At 34.6% G+C, this 18,395-nt stretch overlaps 1 protein-coding gene across 1 annotated transcript in view; it reads left to right on the top strand.

Annotated features, from left to right (window-relative positions):
* The window catches only part of LOC133205686 (serine-protein kinase ATM-like), a 244,053-nt gene that overhangs the window by 40,806 nt on the left and 184,852 nt on the right, over positions 1–18,395 (top strand). The window contains exons 11-16 of the mRNA XM_061341539.1: positions 4,663–4,782; positions 9,676–10,627; positions 10,760–10,943; positions 15,547–15,764; positions 16,043–16,125; positions 18,127–18,285. Of these exons, the coding sequence (XP_061197523.1) occupies positions 4,663–4,782; positions 9,676–10,627; positions 10,760–10,943; positions 15,547–15,764; positions 16,043–16,125; positions 18,127–18,285 (1,716 nt within the window). The remainder of the gene's footprint in view (positions 1–4,662; positions 4,783–9,675; positions 10,628–10,759; positions 10,944–15,546; positions 15,765–16,042; positions 16,126–18,126; positions 18,286–18,395) is intronic.

Here is an 18,395-nt window from a genome sequence, read left to right as displayed (position 1 = left end):
ACTAGTCACCTATTGTAAGAGTCCTTTAATGACGTTTTTACCGCCTTAAAGGATTTTTATTTCATCTCGAAATTCTTTGAAATAACAAAGTTCACATGTTATTGAAACCATCCACTTAAAATTAAGTGCAATTGCTCTGATGTCAGAGACATGGTGTATATCCCAACATACAAGGTTTATATTTTGTTGTACGAGGGGTGTATGCTTTCGAAGCCATAGAAAGGGGGTCGAGATATGTTTTGTCCAATTTCTCAATTTATGGACCCCCTTTTTATCGCTTTGAAAGCATACACCCTGAGCACAACATGGTATACACCCCATATGTTAGGATATACACGGTGATAGATGTCAATCCTGGTCAAGGAAAAAAATGATAGTGTTTCCAAAAAAGCTCAATAAACCTTGATAGATAATAAATTAGTGAGCATTGGATTATGAACTGTTAGTGTGGTGTAATTTGTGTCATTTGAATGTACAAATGTGCACAAGAAAGGATTTGAGAAGTTTTCTTTTCAAATTCCCTAGACTCTGACTGATGGAAAAAAGGGATCCTTTTTAGCTCTTCTGAGCCGAAGGCTCGAAGAGCTAATTGCTATGGCCATTTGTGCGGTGTACGTCAACTTTAGAAAATGGGCCATAACTCAAGAACCCCTTGACCAATTTTTGTCAAATTTGTCACAGAGTATCCTTGGCCCAAGGGCTCTCATTTGTGCTAAAAACAGGGATGGAACCCTTAAACAAGGGGAGATAACTAGGAAACTAAAATCAAAAGTACTGGTTGCTAAAAAATCTTTTTCTCAAGAACCACTGGGCATATTATCAACAAACTTATATACAAGGATGAGGATATGTTGTAGATTTAAAATTGTTCAAGGCATCACCCTGGGGCAAAGGACGTGGTCTCAAGGTCACTTCAAAGTTGACCAAAATTTACGTTTTCTGTAATCTTTGATATTTTGCCCACTATAAGACTTACGATCCTCAAATCTTGACAGTTGATGCATCTTTGGACCTCATATCATGTTGACTCAAAGTAGGTCACAGTGACCTACTTACTGAATTTTGCAGATATTCATTTTCGTTTTAATTTTGATGCATAACTTGGATACTTTGAAGCCTATGATCATCAAAACTTGTCAGTTATGCATCATGTTACTTTGAAATGTGTCAACCTAAAAGAAGGTCACCGTGACCTACTTTCTGAATTTTATTGCTTATCATTTTCTAAACATTAAAGGTCATTATTCAGATACTAAGAGGTTTAGAATCATCAAACCTTATAAATTGATGCACCTAGAGGCCTTATTAAAAATAGGTCACAGTGACCTACTTTTGAAATTTTACAGGTATTCATTTTCAAATTATTTTAGAGGCATATTTTGGACACTTTGAAGCATAGGATCATCAAACTTTGTCAGTTGATGTATCTTGAGTCCTCGGAGTGTGTCAACCAAAAAGTGTGGAAGTCAAAAAACAACATTGTAGGTGGCTTTATAAACAATGCAAAAATATAGAGTTTGAAATTCTAAATATATGTGGAATTATAAAAAGAAACATGTCATCTGAAAGAAATATTTTTTTAGGTCACCTGAGTCACTCAGGTGACCTATTGCTATCTGTTTTTGTCCGTCGTCGTGCGTCGTCCGTCGTGCGTTAACATTTAAACATTTTCAGCTTCTTCTCTGAAACTGCTCAACCAATTTCAACCAATTTTGGCATATAGCATCTATGGGTGAAGGGGGACAAAAATTGTGAATTTCATGGTCCCTGCCCCCCAGGGGCCTGAGGGATGGGGCTAAAACCACCAAAATTAATGCAATCTTTAAAAATCTTCTTCTTTACTCCTGGACATCAAGCAGTCAAACTGTTGACATGATTGTAATAAGCATTGAGCCCTCTACCAAAATGTGAAATTCATGGCCCCTGGGTCAGGGGTTCTGGTGCTAGGGCGGGGCTATATAGATCATATAGTGAAAGTGCATTATTTATTTGAAAATCTTCTCTACTCCTGGGTATTATTGAAACAAATTGAATACATAGTTATGATAAGCAAGGGTGACTCTACCTAAATTTTAAAATTCATGGCCCCAGGGTCAGGGGTTCTGGTGCTAGGGCGGGGCTATATAGATCATATAGTGAAAGTGCATTATTTATTTGAAAATCTTCTCTACTCCTGGGTATTATTGAAACAAATTGAATACATAGTTATGATAAGCAAGGGTAACTCTACCAAAATTGTGAAATTCATGGCCCCAGGGTCAGGGGTTCTGGTGCTAGGGCGGGGCTATATATATTATATAGTGAAAATGCATTAATGCTTTAAAAATCTTCTTCTCTGCTCCTGGACATCAAGCAGTCAAACTGTTGACATGATTGTAATAAGCATTGAGCCCTCTACCAAAATGTGAAATTCATGGCCCCTGGGTCAGGGGTTCTGGTGCTAGGGCGGGGCTATATAGATCATATAGTGAAAGTGCATTATTTATTTGAAAATCTTCTCTACTCCTGGGTATTATTGAAACAAATTGAATACATAGTTATGATAAGCAAGGGTGACTCTACCTAAATTTTAAAATTCATGGCCCCAGGGTCAGGGGTTCTGGTGCTAGGGCGGGGCTATATAGATCATATAGTGAAAGTGCATTATTTATTTGAAAATCTTCTCTACTCCTGGGTATTATTGAAACAAATTGAATACATAGTTATGATAAGCAAGGGTAACTCTACCAAAATTGTGAAATTCATGGCCCCAGGGTCAGGGGTTCTGGTGCTAGGGCGGGGCTATATATATTATATAGTGAAAATGCATTAATGCTTTAAAAATCTTCTTCTCTGCTCCTGGGTATTATTTAAACAAATTAAGTACATTGTTCTGATAAGCAAGGATGCCTCTTCCAAAATTGTGAAATTCATGGCCCTAGGAACAGGGGTTCTGGTGCTAGGGCGGAGCCATATATATCCTATAATGAAGGTGAATTATTTCTTTAAAAATCTTCTTCTCTGCCCCTGGGTATTATTTAAACAAACTATTAGTACATTGCTATGATACACAAGGATGCCTCTTCCAAAATTATGAATTTCATGGCCCCAGGGTCAAGGGTTCTGGTGAAAAAGGGGGGGGGGGGCTCTATTGATTATATAGTGAAAAAGCAAAATTTCTCTGAAAATATTCTTTTCTGCTTCTGGTTAAAAAGCAAAGAAGCTAAGTGTATAGTTATGATGAGCAAGAGTGCTTCTTCCAGAGTAGTGAATTGCATGGCCCTGGGTCAGATGTGCTGGTGTAAAGGTGAGGCTCTTGATAATATAGTGAAAATGCATTAATTCTATTAAATAATCCTGTCTGCTCCTTAGTGTTAAGCAGATAAACAAAGTGATTACTTATGATGAGCAAACTTCTAGTCCCAGGATGGGAGGCTCTGGTGTTTCTCGATGGGGAGGGGTGGGGTGGGGGGGGGGGGGCTCTATTGATAATATAGTGAATCTGTAGTAAAAATGCATTATTTCTTTAAAAATATTCTCTGCACCTGGGCATATCAGGGGCAAAAAGAGTAAAAGTTTTAATAAGGAAGGGTTTTTTACCAGATTTTTGAACATCTGGACCATTTGGTGAAGTGTTCTGGTCCTGGCTAGGGCTCTATTAATTTGTAATCTACTGAGAAGAGTTATTCCCCTTTGCCATTTACTTTTGATAATTAATCACTGTAAATAATGTACTTGAAAGGTTAATAGAATAAGAGAATTATGCAAGAATTTTTATTGTATAATACAAAAAGTACTTTCATAGTTTTAATGATCAGGTAGACTTGTAAGTAATAGATAAATAAAAATGAGACAAAAATAACTTGTCTTATTAAATGTTCATCAAAGACCAAGAAAGGCCAATGTAAGAGATTTCAACAAGGAATTAAGATAGTAAAGAAGCACTGATAGTTTGTTAATTTACTGTATGGTGATAGTGTTAAATGGGGAACAGATTAGAACTTAATTTATGAAATGTTAATGAATGCTAGACTAATTACTTTTTTGATCCTGATCACTTTTTTTCTGCTTTTGGGCTAAATTAATGATGGTTTTCTGATTATAATTCAATGAAACTTGAATAAAAAGTTAGTACATGTATTTATGTTTTTTTTTCTTACATTCTCCAAGTTACAATTTGACAGGCTTACAGTGCAATTATAAAATATTCATTTATTAGATAATTTAACAAGTACTAGTTGGCAATTAAGTTCATATCACATGTGTGGTGATGATTGATAGTTTAAATTGGCAAGATTGTCGATTATGTATTTAATACACTTGCTATGGTCCAGACAGAAGAATTTTAATTCCTATAATTTCAGAAAGTTGCAATTACAATTGAATTGTTTAATAAATCTTAAGGGGCTATTTTCCATACTTTATTTTTTGGCAGTTTACTGGAGTCCACTTTTTGAACACTAAATGTAATCATTCTTTAGTGCAATTGTTCTCTTCAACTGATCAGCAGAATCATAAATTTTATCATCAATATGTATTAGTTTTAATCACAAATAAGCATGTACATAAATTTGTGGACAAATTGCAATGCATAAGGTGCTAAAATTTGATTACCCGAAAGTAAAGCTATACGTTTACCGTAGTTAGCAAAATAATGTTTACCTGAAGCTTTATGTTTTACAGGGTAGAGGTGATACATCACTTGATGCTCTGTGCCAAGTCCTTCATCAGTAATTGGAATATGTTTTCTGGGGAGTCAGAAAATAAAGAAATTTTAAAGAAAATAAGTTCAGCCGCACTAAGGTATCTTTATTGCTAGTTTAAATGAGAGGGATTCTGAAATATTTCAGATGTACTGTCTCAGACAAATGTTGCAGTCACGGCACTGCTTGCATGGAATTCTTATTTATTGAAATGCTACATGGTTTGTGTGAAATGCTGCAAATTATACAAGGGCTGTTTAATATGTAATGTGTATTGTACCACAGCACGATAATGCTTTGCATGATTTCATGGATGATGATGCTCTTGAAAAGCTGTATTCAATACTATTCCAATAGTGTAAACACAAGCCTTCAGCTCCACATAGTTTTAAACTTTCAGTCATTTCAATAGAGCCAGTCTTTGACCACTGTTGTAAACATGGTTGGGAAAGGGGTAGAGAATATTGAAGAAATTAGCTTACTGTAAAAGTGGAAATTTTGACGACGTGCTAATTTTGACTATATTGACGATTTTTCTTTTCTCGTCAAAATTTCCACTCGTCAAACTTCACATCATATATATAGCGTCACAACAGACATTGACCGTTGTACAACTTCACCGCTTAATTTTCTCGCCTTCCCCCACTAAAACTAGATCAAAGTTGCTGTTTAATTTTTTGGTAAATAGTTATGAAAACATATACACTGTAATTACAGTTTTAAAATCCATTGAGTATGTCATATACTATTATTACCCACGGTCACAACATTCTAACTTTGCATAATTATCACGCCGTGTTTGACCTACTTTGTCACCTCAGGCAATCTGTCTCGTATAATGAAAACAAAATACATGTTTTTTACAAGCAAAATTAAATTTAATTTTATTGATGAGAACGCTTGTAAATGAGTTCCCGAGAAAACCCTTTGTGAACTTTCAGGACCAATTTTGCATAGAACGGCTTAATTGTAGACGTTCTCAAGTCAACTAAGCCAATGTTTCCATCAAGTTTTTGATCCTCCAGTTTCTGGCGAACTTACTCTGAGCACCAGTTTTGAAACTCGTTTTTTGAGGTGTTCTTTGTATTCATTTTTTGTTTTAATCTTGTGAAATTAAAGATACATAACTCTTGATTCAATATTTCGTTAAAATTAACACTCGTCAATTTTCGTGAAGAAAAAATCGTCAATTTTTCAACTCGTCAAAATAACCACATTTACAGTATATAACAGTTTGCAAAAAACATTGGTAATGCAGATTTTTAATGAATTGGGGGAATTTTATAGGTCTGATAAGGTATCTTATGAGACAGTTCGTAGGTGGAGAAAGAAATTATTGACTGGTACAGAGTCTGTCAAAGATGCTCCAAAATCTGGCCAGCCTGTGACTGTGACAGGCATTTCAATGAAATAAGTGAAAGTGATGGCAGATACATGATTCGTGATATTACCAAAGCTGTTGAAATATCCCTATCACTGGTGCATTTCATTTTGAAGCATATTTTGAAAGTACCAAAGATTTCTGCCAGATGGATACTGCATATATTGACAGATGACAATAAATGGGTACGAGTATAAACTGCTAAGCAATTGCTCAAAATGTTTCCCAAATTTAATCAAAGACATTTGGAAACATTGCTACTGGTAATGAAACATATGGGTTTAATATTTTGAACCAGTAAGAAAAATTCGAAAAAAACCCCAAAAATATGGCTAACTTAACATGGTAGAAGACGTGTAGTTGTCAAAAGAACCATAAGCACAAAGAAGGTTCTTTATTACATATTCTTTTCAAGTGATGGTATAGCCATACAAATTCTAGTGTCGAAGGGCAAAAGTGTTACAGGTGGGTATTACTGAGATGTTATACTAAAAAAGCTCAAGAAAATAAAGGATGTCCTGTGTAAGGATTTAGGCATGTTCGTATACTTCATGATAAAGCTCCACTGCATACATCTAAGCTTGTGAAGCAATTTTTGATGAGGCTGACATCTTGCCACACCAACTAATACTCTCCAGGTCTAGCCCCATGTGATTTTCCTTTTTCCAAAACTTGAAAAGTTTTTATTTTGTCATCATTACAAGTCCTGACAAGCCCTTGGCTCAGCCCTCAGTCAGTACCTCAGATGTCTACCTAAATCAGCATACAGTGACAGATGTATTTCAAACCACAAAGAATACTTTCAAGGGATGTAATGTTCATTTCATGATTTGAGTCGAATGCTTTTGAGATATTGTACAATACACATTACACTTGGAACAATCCTCGTACATGTTCTGAATGAAATGTAGTATGATTCAACAAGAAGTTTTTGCCTCGTTTCATACACACTTCTCGCACATTTTATAACACTTAAATTTCAGTTTTCTGTACTGATTTCCATATACAGTGGATCTGAATTACTTATTAATACCTCATAAAAATATTTTTTGCTTAGATTAGATATAAACCCAAAGAGCTTTTTGATGTCCTATTGCCTTTTGTCTGTCTCTCCATCCGTCTGTAAAATTATCACAATCTTGATTATACCCCCCACAAACAAAGTTTGGGGGGTATACTGAAGTAATCACCTTTTCTATCTATCTGTGAAATATAGTCCACAAGATAACTTTGTTATGGAGAAACACTGGAAACTCATACTTGGTACAATGATTGCTTATGATCCAACTGTGTTTCATTACCTTGACCCAAGGTCATTCCAGCAAGTTCAAGGTCACTGGCAGAAAAGATATAAAATTTTCCGTGCTAAAACATTGTAATGGAGAATCACTGAAAGCTTGTACTTGGTACAAAGATTGCTTATGATCCAAGGGTGTGTCTTGGCCTTGACCAAAGGTCATTCCAGCAAGTTCAAAGTCACTGGCAGAATAAGTATAAAATTCTTGTCTGGGCTAAAACATTGTTATGGAGAATCACTGAAAGCTCATCTTTGGTACAAAGATTGCCTATGATCCAATGAGTATGTCTTGGCCTTGACCAAAGGTCATTCCAGCAAGTTCAAGGTCACTGGCAGAAAAGAAATAAAATTCTTGTCTGGGTTCTAACTTTGTAATGGAGGATCAATGGAAACTCATACTTTTGGTACAGAGACTGCAATTAATACAAGGGTAAGTCATGACCTTAATCCAAAGTCATTCTGGCATGTCCTAGGTTACTGGCAGAAAAGGTATAAAGTTCTTGTCTGGGCTATAACTTTGTAATGGAGAATCACCGGAAGCTTATACTTTGTACAAAGATTGCTAACATCCTTTGGGTTTGTCTTGACCTTGATCCAAAGTCATTCTGGCAACTTCAAGGTCACTGGAAGAAAAGTGTAAAATTCTTGTCCAGGCTTTAAGTTTATAATGGAGAGTCATTGGAAGCTAATAATTGGTACAAAGATTTTGTATGACTTACGGGTGTGTCATGACCTTGACTCAAGGTCATTCTAGCAAGTTCAAGGTCACTGGTTTAAAGTAAAATTAATAATAGATCTGTTATTTTCTAGTGGAGAAATATTGCATGTCTTTTGTCCATATTTCACTGAAAAAATTACTAATGATCAGAGGATGTCATTTATTTTAACCAAGGTCTTTTTGGCAAGTTCAAGGTCACATTTACAAAATTTGAATGGGCATTTTAAAGATATTGTGGTGGTGGGTATTATTTTGTGAGCTCACTCACAGTACCTCTAGTTTCTTCTCTATACCATTAGGCCAGTTTCAACCAAACTTGATACAAATCATGTATAATTTAAGGGGATTCTTTTCAAAGGAAGGACTACTCATCTTTTCAAAGGGAGATAATCAAGAAAAGGCAAAAAATAGGGTTCAGGCTTTTATAAGTCTTGTTCTCCAAAAGCATGGGGCCAGAAAAGATGAAATAATGAGAAAGCTTTCTGACAAAGTTAGATTCAAAATGTTCAAATCAGAGCCCCATGGATAGGGTTTTTACATTCAAATACAGTGGAAAAAGTCTTTAAAGGTCTTCTTCTAAAGAATACCAAGGAATTATTAGTCATATTAATATACAAGCATTCTCAGGTAGTGCAGATTCAAGTTTGATCAAATCATGATTCCCAGGGGTGTGATTGGCAACAATAGGGGATCAAAGCTTTGCCTAGGAATATATATGAAAAAAAATATACAAAAATATGCTTTTCAAGAACCACAGTCATGAATATTCAATTTATTTGCAAGCATCCTCTGGTGGTGCAAGCAGATTAAGAATTGTTCAAACTTTGACCTTGGGTAAAATAGAGCTGCAATAGGATACCAAATTTTTAGATGTGAGCATTAAAAAAGCCTTAAAGATCTTTTCTCTCAAGCACAGCAGAGCCATTCTTAGTCATATAAATTTGCAAACATCCTCAGGTTGTGCAGCTTCAGTTTTGCTCAGATTAAGCCCACTGAATCATGTTAATATGGACATTCACAAGTAGTATATTTTCAAGCTTTTCTTTTAATTTTGGACATGGGGTTAGGATAGGGCTAAAATTTTGGATCAAATCTTGCATAATGTATGTACAGTGTATACAGGAAAAAGGAAAACTTCAAAAAATCCTCCTCTCCAAAAACTGCAATGCCATGTTAGTCGTATTGGTATTTGGGTATCCCCATGTTGTTTGTCATGGACACTTGAGGTTAAAGTGGGGAAATAATATGGGTTAAAAAAATTCATAGAAATAAAGGGAAAAAAAACATTTAAAGATCTGATGATGAAGAAGAGCAAGACCAAGGTGACTCAGGTAAGGGTTGTGGCCCATCATTCTACTTAAAAGGTTCAGCTTTTATTATAATTTTTACCAATAGCACTTTGCCATAATTGAGTTTGCAGAATGGTCAATATGATGTAGTGAGTGGGTGAAACCTTGATTCAATGTTAACTAATAAATCAAAGTATAATATCATTTTGTGAGTTAACAAGGTTCTAGCTCCCTGTTTCCAGAATCTTGCTTACTCACTCAGTGATATATACTGTATAATGTATGTTTTTGTTTTGTTTTACTGTCAGGTGTGTGAGTGTTCATCAAGCAGATGACAGTGCTTACCAGCTACTGACAAGTATGGCAGAACAGGGACTGGATATTGAGAAAGACATGTGGAACCTCTTCATTCCAAGTGTGACTCGGCCGAGCACGAGAGCAGTGCAGTTTCTGATAACATATATGACCAGAAACAAAATCCCTGAACACTTCAAAAATCACCTGTCTTCTTTTTTAGCTCAGACATCAGAGAGTGATGACAAAAATCACCCTTTGAGAAAACAGTTGTTCAGATGGCTATTTCCAGGAAGAAGTCAGTATAGGACTATTTCAGCAGATATTGTGGATGAAAATAAGGCAGATCCAAGGGATATTGGGCATCTGGTTGCTTTACTACTTTTTAAAAATCAAAGTGATGTGCCAAATTATTGTTACATGGAACCAGACTATGGTGATGCTTTCTATACAAGTCTTGAAAAAATGTATTTGCAGTCATCAAACAAATTTGAAATTGAGAATTTCAAAGATAAAACAGAATCTGTTGATTCTTGTTTTGAATGCAATTTTCTGCATGATCTTTTTGATCATATTTTGAACCTTTTGAAAGATGAAGCAACGGCTTTGAGTGATATGATTGATTGTGATTTGAAACATTTAGAATCCCTAAGTTGGTACATCTGTGCAATAGCCAGTATTGTTCAGTGGTTAGTGAAGTACAGTGCTGTACAAAAAGATGTGGTGGAGAAGTCAGAATTGACTAACTGTATCAAAGTAATGCTCAGAATGTTTGGGAAAAATGTAAAAATTTTAACTTCATCTCAAAATATTTCATTATCTTTGAAAATTCTTAGAAATTTTCAGAAAACTTTGATGTTAGAGAATGAAGTGAAGTCAAGGGAGGAGTGTTTTGTAGCATTGGAATTGAGATCTTTGGTACCAGCATGTATCATTGAAGATTTCAAAAGTGTTCTTGTAGAAAAGGTACACATTTTATACTAGTCCATTTTGAATACACTTTGTTCATTGTAATTTCTCTCTTTCTTTATGATGTGAACATCGTAATAACCTATTGACTGAGTTGTAGACTCAGAACTAAAACTTTTCTCTTCCAAGAGAAAACCATCAGAAGGTGACCAGACTAGGAGAGCTGATGTGTCGCGTGTCATTGAGGGAGCTGATGATTTTGATGATTTTGACGTTGAAATGGAGACACCGAATGAGGAAAAGGGTGATGATTTTATGGAAGATGACTTTGCTGAATCCCAGGAATCTGATGTAACAGGAAGTGATGGAACAGGTGAGTTGTGTTTTAGAATTCACAATGTTTACAACTTGAATCATGCATTCTCAGCATAAAAGATAGCTGTCAATTTCTTTTTACTTATAACTGAGCAAATAATATATAATCTACATCACTTGAATCTTGATTAGAAGGGGGCAAATGTTAGGGTCTAACATAATAAGGACAATTGAAGTAACTGAGCACATAAGTGATTTACAGGAAAATATGCATAATTTTAAAATCTATTAAGGCAAATGTTTTTTTCCCCAAGTATATGTGAAATTAGACCAATATAAGCTTACAGAAAAGGTTGTGTACTGTTAAGGTGTCCTTCTTCCATCTGTCTGTTTGTCTGTATGCCCAAACAATTTTTCAAAATAGGATTGCTACATTTTTTACACAGTACAGTTTTTGTACAATTTCATTAAACTTTAGTATTCAAGTAGACTTCACAAAGATACATGATGTTTACCCCTTTATCCCATGGATATCACTGGATATTTTTCTCGTATCCCACTGCTGTGACGTTGCAATGGTTTTTGCGTGAAAGCGATGAAGTTAAATTATGTTGATCCATATATAACAAGAGGCCCATGGCCCACATCGCTCACCTGAGCACACTGGCTAGGAAGAAGCAGAAATCAGTTCATTATTGAAAAGTTTTTAAAAAAAAAGGGGGCGGGCAAACTCTACACTGTCTACACCACCTGAGGATGCTTCTATAAAGATACGAATAATCATGGCTTTGCTGTTCTTGAGCAGAAGATTTTTTTCAAGATGATTCCTGTATATTCTTATGCAAAAACTTCGACCCTCTGTTGTGCCACTAACCTCCTGAGGGGCCATAATTTGAACAAACTTGATTCTACAATACCTTAGGTTGCTTCTATAAAAATATGACTAATAATGGCTTAGTTGTTCTTGAGAAGAAGATTTCAAAGATATTTCCTATGTCATGTGTATGATCAGGTTCTTACAAGGGATTTATAGGTTTTCCTTTTACTCTGTCCAAGTTTATACTTATTAAGACAGCTCAGTCTGAGGGTATATCACACAGTACTTAAATTTTCTCTTTTCTAGAGATGGGGACTGGGTAAGGTACTACTTGCACCTTCTTTCTCCTGTAGGTTCCCATTGATAGATAAGAATCAGTTGTCTCAATCTTCTTCAGATATACTACACCCAGAGCTTAACATCAATTTTCTAGGATACTTACCACTGGTGTTTATGACTTTTATACTTTTATTTTGCTCTTACCCTTAAGGTTTTCCATCCTCTATCCTTAAATGTCCAACACATTCATAATACTCTGTTATTGATTAAAAGCATTTTACAGTAGAAAAGAATTTACCAAGAGAAAGTTTCAAAAATGTAATGAACTAAGCAGTAAGTACTCGACAAAGATTGCATTGAAGTCTATGGAACAATTTTTTTAAAAATAAAAATTCAAAGAATAAGAATATCAATAAATACTGTTGTGGAAAAATGCACTAAAACACATTAGAAATAGAATGACAATTGAAAAATTTTTTTTTTTACCAGATAAGTTTTTTTAAAAGTGATTTTTTAAAATTAAAAACAGGGAGATAATTCTTACCAAAATTCAAGGTCATAAATTAGGACACATCCCACCCTTACATAGTAATAAATGGGAATTATGTCTAAATATACTGAGTATTCAACACCTACACATCTGTTATGTATTCAATTTCATTGAATCTTTTGGTATTAGGATGGAATACCTTAACTTCTTTATTGCTGATTCATCATCCAACTTCTTCAGCTACTTTCTAAATGTCTGACTTATGATGAAAAATTCGCAAAGGTTTGTGTAATATACCCTTAGGCTAGTCCATTCCAAGGGTTTTCAGGTCATTCCATTTTCTGAAGTCTTCAATGCGTTTTACTCCAATGCCCCTTAACCATTACATCTATATATTCCTATGTAAACCTTGACCCATTGTTGTGGCCCTGCCCTACCCCCATGGGTCATAACTGGAACAAAGTTGAATCTACACTACCTGAGGATACTTCTATTATAATATGACTAATCATAGGTTTGCTGTTCTCTTGAGAAGATTTTTGAAGTCATTTCCTGTACATTCCTACGTAAAACTTTGACCCCCTCTTTTGGCCCTGCCCTACCCCCGGGGGATGTGATATGAACAAACTTGAATCTAGAGAATGTAATGAAGCTTTCACATTAGTTTCATCTTCTCTTGCCCAGTGGTTCTTGAGAAGTAGATTTAAAAAGATGCCACCAAATTTTCATGAATTCATAATTATCTCCCCTTGAAAGAGGGTGTGGCACTTCTTGTGAAAAAACAAATCCCCTTCACCCAAGGATGCTTTGTGGCAATTTTGGTTGAAATTGGCCCAGTGGTTCTTGAGAATAAGTCGATAATGTGAGAAGTTTACAGACGACAGACGGACATCAGACACTCTTTGATCAGAAAAGCTTACTTGAACCTTCTGCTCAGGTGAGCTAAAAACCGTGTAAAACATTGATAGTTATGCATAAATCATGTGATAAAATGGATTTCCCATCATATGTGGTTAGATATGATTTTTATCCAATTTGTGTTTTTATCCCCTCGCCAAGGCTCAGGGATAAAATACGCACAACTCATTGGATAAAAATCATATCCAACCACAAATAATGGGATATCCTATATATATTAGTCTTTGATTTCAAGGAATAGCGTTGCCTTGGTTACTAACAAGAAAAATTTCTGTGCAATTCTTTCAAATGCCACCTCTCCTACAGTTTTTGTTCAATTTCAATAGACTTGGTATGTAAGTTAACGTCTCAAAAATAATGATAACATGATTTTTATTTTTAATTTCTTTCTGCATGATTTCAACAATTAGCATGATTAGTGTTGAAGTGTTAGAAATTTTTGTGAAATTCTTTACAAAATTCTTTCAGTTAAGGTTTGATTTCAATATAACTTGCTTCTGAAGGTGGGTTGGTTAGGGTGCATCATTCAAGTTTTGTATGAACTAAATGAAATCATACCACTACCGCCAGAAAATAAATTGTAGTTTCTACTGACAGCCTACAGGTTTATAGCAGGAAGAAATACTTTGTTCAAAATCCCGCATAAAGTAGATGCACGTCTCCACCCCCTTTTTGTAAAAACTTGAAAAATAATAATTTCATTAATTGACGTTTATTGTGAAACCTGTTATACTATGTTTTGGATATTGTACTTCAGATGCTCTTATTTCATTTCCGTCAAGGATAAAAGCAGAGAATATGCACATTTTACTGCTAAATTGATTTTTCCTTTTGGGGGGGGGGGGGTAAAAATTTACAGGCACTTGGGTCTTGTTTTATAAATATGTATGTACTTTATTGATATGTAAAAAATGTACTTTACTTTTTTACATATCAATAAGGTACATACATATTTATAAACCAAGACTCAAGTATAGGGTCTGTGTAAAAATTAGCTTTTAACGCCCTATGGATAATCCGATTATTTGATACAAAAAACTGTATTCAGACCAAAAAAAAAAAAATGAAATGTATTGATTAAGCACAAAATTTTACAGCTTTAATTGTATTTGAACAATACCTTATTCATTAAATTTTTTCTCTTTTCCTGTTAGCAAGATTATTACGAATTACAAATGTACTTCGGGTTCATTGCCACGATGCTCTCAGTAAGGAATATATACAAATTTTACCGATTAATCTATTAGGAAAACCTATTACATATATGTAAATATATTTCGGTACATAAATATATTCACAGCTTATAGTGTTATCAATGATTTACCATTTCACACAAAAGCTTTTTATATGTTCATGCAGTTTTTTTTTTTTAACATCGGGCTCGGTGCTAAATGATGTTCTAGAAGCTTCTGTCAATATTAAGATTGGTGAATGACGAAGATAATTTGCACATTTCCTTTTTTAATTGGTTATCACAACTTATTTCTTTTATGGCATTTAAATCAAGTTTTGATTGAGTAATTCAGTGTTGACGTTTTATGAAATAAATTAACGATTGCTTGTTGTCAATTTCATTAAAAATTGTCAGTAACTTAGATCCGCCAATCGGAAACGCCACCCTACTCACGTTTTTGCTATTTCATGGCTGTCTATAGAAAATGAAAGTAGACTTTTAATTTAATGTACGATACTTACCATGTGAGTGAAATCTGAATATAGTTTACGGACATCATCTTGTATCTAATGTATTGTTAGAGGAGTAAGTAAGAACTCTGGTGCACCCGTTTCCGAGTTTATTTGCAAAATTTAATAATTTATAAGACTTAGTATAGATTCTCTCTGCCTTTTGGTACATGTATACTTTACAAAGATACATAAAGTAAGTTACCAAATATAGAATAATTTGGAACAGAGATTGAATTTCTTGTGTTTGAAAATCTGAAAAGAATCTTAAACTTCTGAAGAATGTATAAATTTAATAAGTATAAACTTTTAAATCATTCTTCAAGCATCATCATGATTTGGTAGAAATAAAAGAAATATAACAGCTAGGTAATATGGACTTTTTAGTAGAAATAAATTACCTTATGACTGTCATATGACTGTTAAATGAAGACCTGCAATTTATTCTATGATCTGCATTATTGTATTTCACAGATATGAAATCTATTCTGGATGACAGTCAGCTAACTGACACACAACAATTGCACATTGAATTGACCAGAACATTGTGCTTCTGGTGTGCCTTCGACAGTCCAGAAAACAGAGGAGAAGCAGGATTATTGAAGGATGTGCAGAAGCTGTCATCAATTAAATCAGAACTCATCAAAATTATGGAATCAGTGGATGCCTACAAGTCTTTTGACTTATTGCAAGTAAGTTTATTTTTGGAATCTTAATCTTTTAAAATTGCTTAATATTTTAAAACAGTTTTGGTATGTGGTATCTAGAGAGAAAGCTTAAAGAAACAAAATGAATTTCACACTCTCAATGAGAGATAGAGTCAAACTCATCAAAGTTTGTGCTACCTTAAAAATTTTCTTTTTTGCTGGAGATCGAGCCATTTCCACTCCTACAGTTTATTTTCAGATTTAAATATAACGTCTACAGCAAGACAAGTGTTTTCTGTAAATCAGATTTCATTTTTTCTCAGATCAGACTGATTATCAGAATGTTAACTTCACCATCACATCATGTCTCTGAGGAAAATATTCTTTCCATGATTACAGTTACAAGGTTTGTAGACACTTTATTTTCTAGTTTTTACATCATTCAAAGTAAATAGCTCTCTCTATTTAAATGCAGTAGAATTATGGATAAAACTTTGGAAGTTTGGAAGGGGGGTCTGGGTTGGAATACCTTTCTTGTCTTTATTTCTGTCTTTATCAAAGGCTTTTTTTTTTTAGCTCACCTGAATCCAAGGCTCAAGGGAGCTTTTCTGATTGAAGAGTGTCTGGCATCTGTCTATTGTGTGTCTTCTGTGATCTGTGAACTGTTCACATTTTCAACTTCTTCTTAAGAACCACTGGGCCAATTTCAACCAAACTTGCCACAAAGCATCCTTATTTGAAGGGAATTCAAGATTGTTTAAATGAAGGGCCACACCCTTTTCCAAGGGGTGATAATTCAGAATTAGTGAAATGTAATGGCATCTTTTAAAAATCTTCTTCTCAATATTAACCACTGTGACAGAAAAGATGAAACTCGTATGAAAGCTAGCTTCCTTACATAGTGTAGATTAAAGTTTCTTAAAATTATGACCCCCAGGGCTAGGGTAGGGCTACAGTAGGCGATTAAAATTTTTATACATTATCCTACAGGTAAGTACCTTACCCTTGTCTAATTGTAAATTATTAATAATTATATGGAAACATCCTTAGGTAGTGTAGAATTAATTTTGTTCAAATTGTGATCTCCAGGGGCAGGGGGTGGGGCCACAATGGGCATTCAAAGTTTTATATATATATATATATCTATATGTCTATATATATATATATATATATATATAAATCTTTCCATGATTACAGTTACAAGGAAAAAATTGGCTTTGCTGTTCTTCACAAGAAGATATTTAAAGTTTCTCCATGTATATATTATATAAATAGTGCACGTTTTTGAGGGTAACAGTTGAAATTGACACCCCAAGGAAAATCATTGTCAACCGACGCGTCAGCGGAGGTTGACAATGGTTTTCCGAGGGGTGTCAATTTCAACTGTTACCCTCAAAAACGTGCACTATTTATTTTATTATACTGAATGTCTTTTTGATTTCGGATGTCATAAAAAAATTCGGAGATCTTCGTTAAGGTCACGCTTAGAAAGCTTTCAAACTCCCCGCTTCTATTTTTCTCAATAAGAAAGCTTCGGAAAAGATTTACCAACCTCTTTATTGTTTGTTTGCTACTCAAAAAGTCCTTTATCATCTAAAGTTTGTACTCGCAAGGATGTTTCGTCTGTCGTTTGTTGTTTTCAAGTAAGCTACATCGGACGCAAGCTTATATTGACGTCGTTTATTCGGCTTCTTTCAAACGCACAACCGACGTTTTGAGAATTCTACGGTGAACCGTACGCACATGATTTGAACGCATGTGATATTTTCGTAATGTTACCCGTTGTCAAGTGTGTTGCTAACGCTGAGGGTAACATTACGGATTGTTAAATGCGTCTAAACCAATCAGATTTTAGTATTTAACATGAAAGTATAATAAATATATATATATATATATATATATATATATATATATATATATATATATATATATATATATATATATATATATATATATATATATATACATGGAGAAACTTTAAATATCTTCTTGTGAAGAACAGCAAAGCCAATTAGATCTATTTATGTGGAAGCATGAGGTAGTGTAGATTAAAATTTCTTCAAATCATGACTGGGGGAGGGGGGGGGCACAATGGGGCATCAAAGTTTTACATAGGAATACATAGGAAAAATCTTCTCAAGAACAGGAAAGCCCTGATTATTCATATTACATAGACATCCTCAGGTTGTGTAGATTCAAGTTTGTGCAAATCATGGTGGTCAGACCCTCAGAGGTAGGGTGGGGCCACAATAGGAAATCAAAGTTTTATGTAGGGATATTTTTGGGAAAAAATCTTTTAAAGCCATGATTACCCCAGTAGTCACAACGTAAATGTTGAGTGAAGTTTGTGGAGACTTTCTGATATCATGTAGAATTGAGATGAATTAATCTCAGTGTATGTTGATAGATTTCTGGCAAAGGCTCAGAGGCAGGATCAGGAAGTGTGCTGTTTGTGTTTGGAGATGCTGTGTAATCTCATACCATTCCTACAGTCTGACAAGGATAGGGTTAGTCCATCTATCAAAGAGAGTCGAGATGCTGCCCTCACCCTCATGTCTGCTTTTCTGTAAGTTACTTCTGTGTTATTATGATCACAGTACAGCCAGTGCAGTTCTCTCATTAACTATGCCTCATGGGCAGTGAGAATTTCAAAGTGGTTTATGTAGCAGGGTAAGG

Source organism: Saccostrea echinata, unplaced genomic scaffold (assembly GCF_033153115.1).
Source record: "Saccostrea echinata isolate AGI-Se365-2 ecotype Australia unplaced genomic scaffold, CSIRO_AGI_Sech_v1 ptg000054l, whole genome shotgun sequence".
NCBI classification, from domain to species: domain Eukaryota; kingdom Metazoa; phylum Mollusca; class Bivalvia; order Ostreida; family Ostreidae; genus Saccostrea; species Saccostrea echinata.
This window is presented reverse-complemented; position numbering and strand designations above follow the sequence as displayed.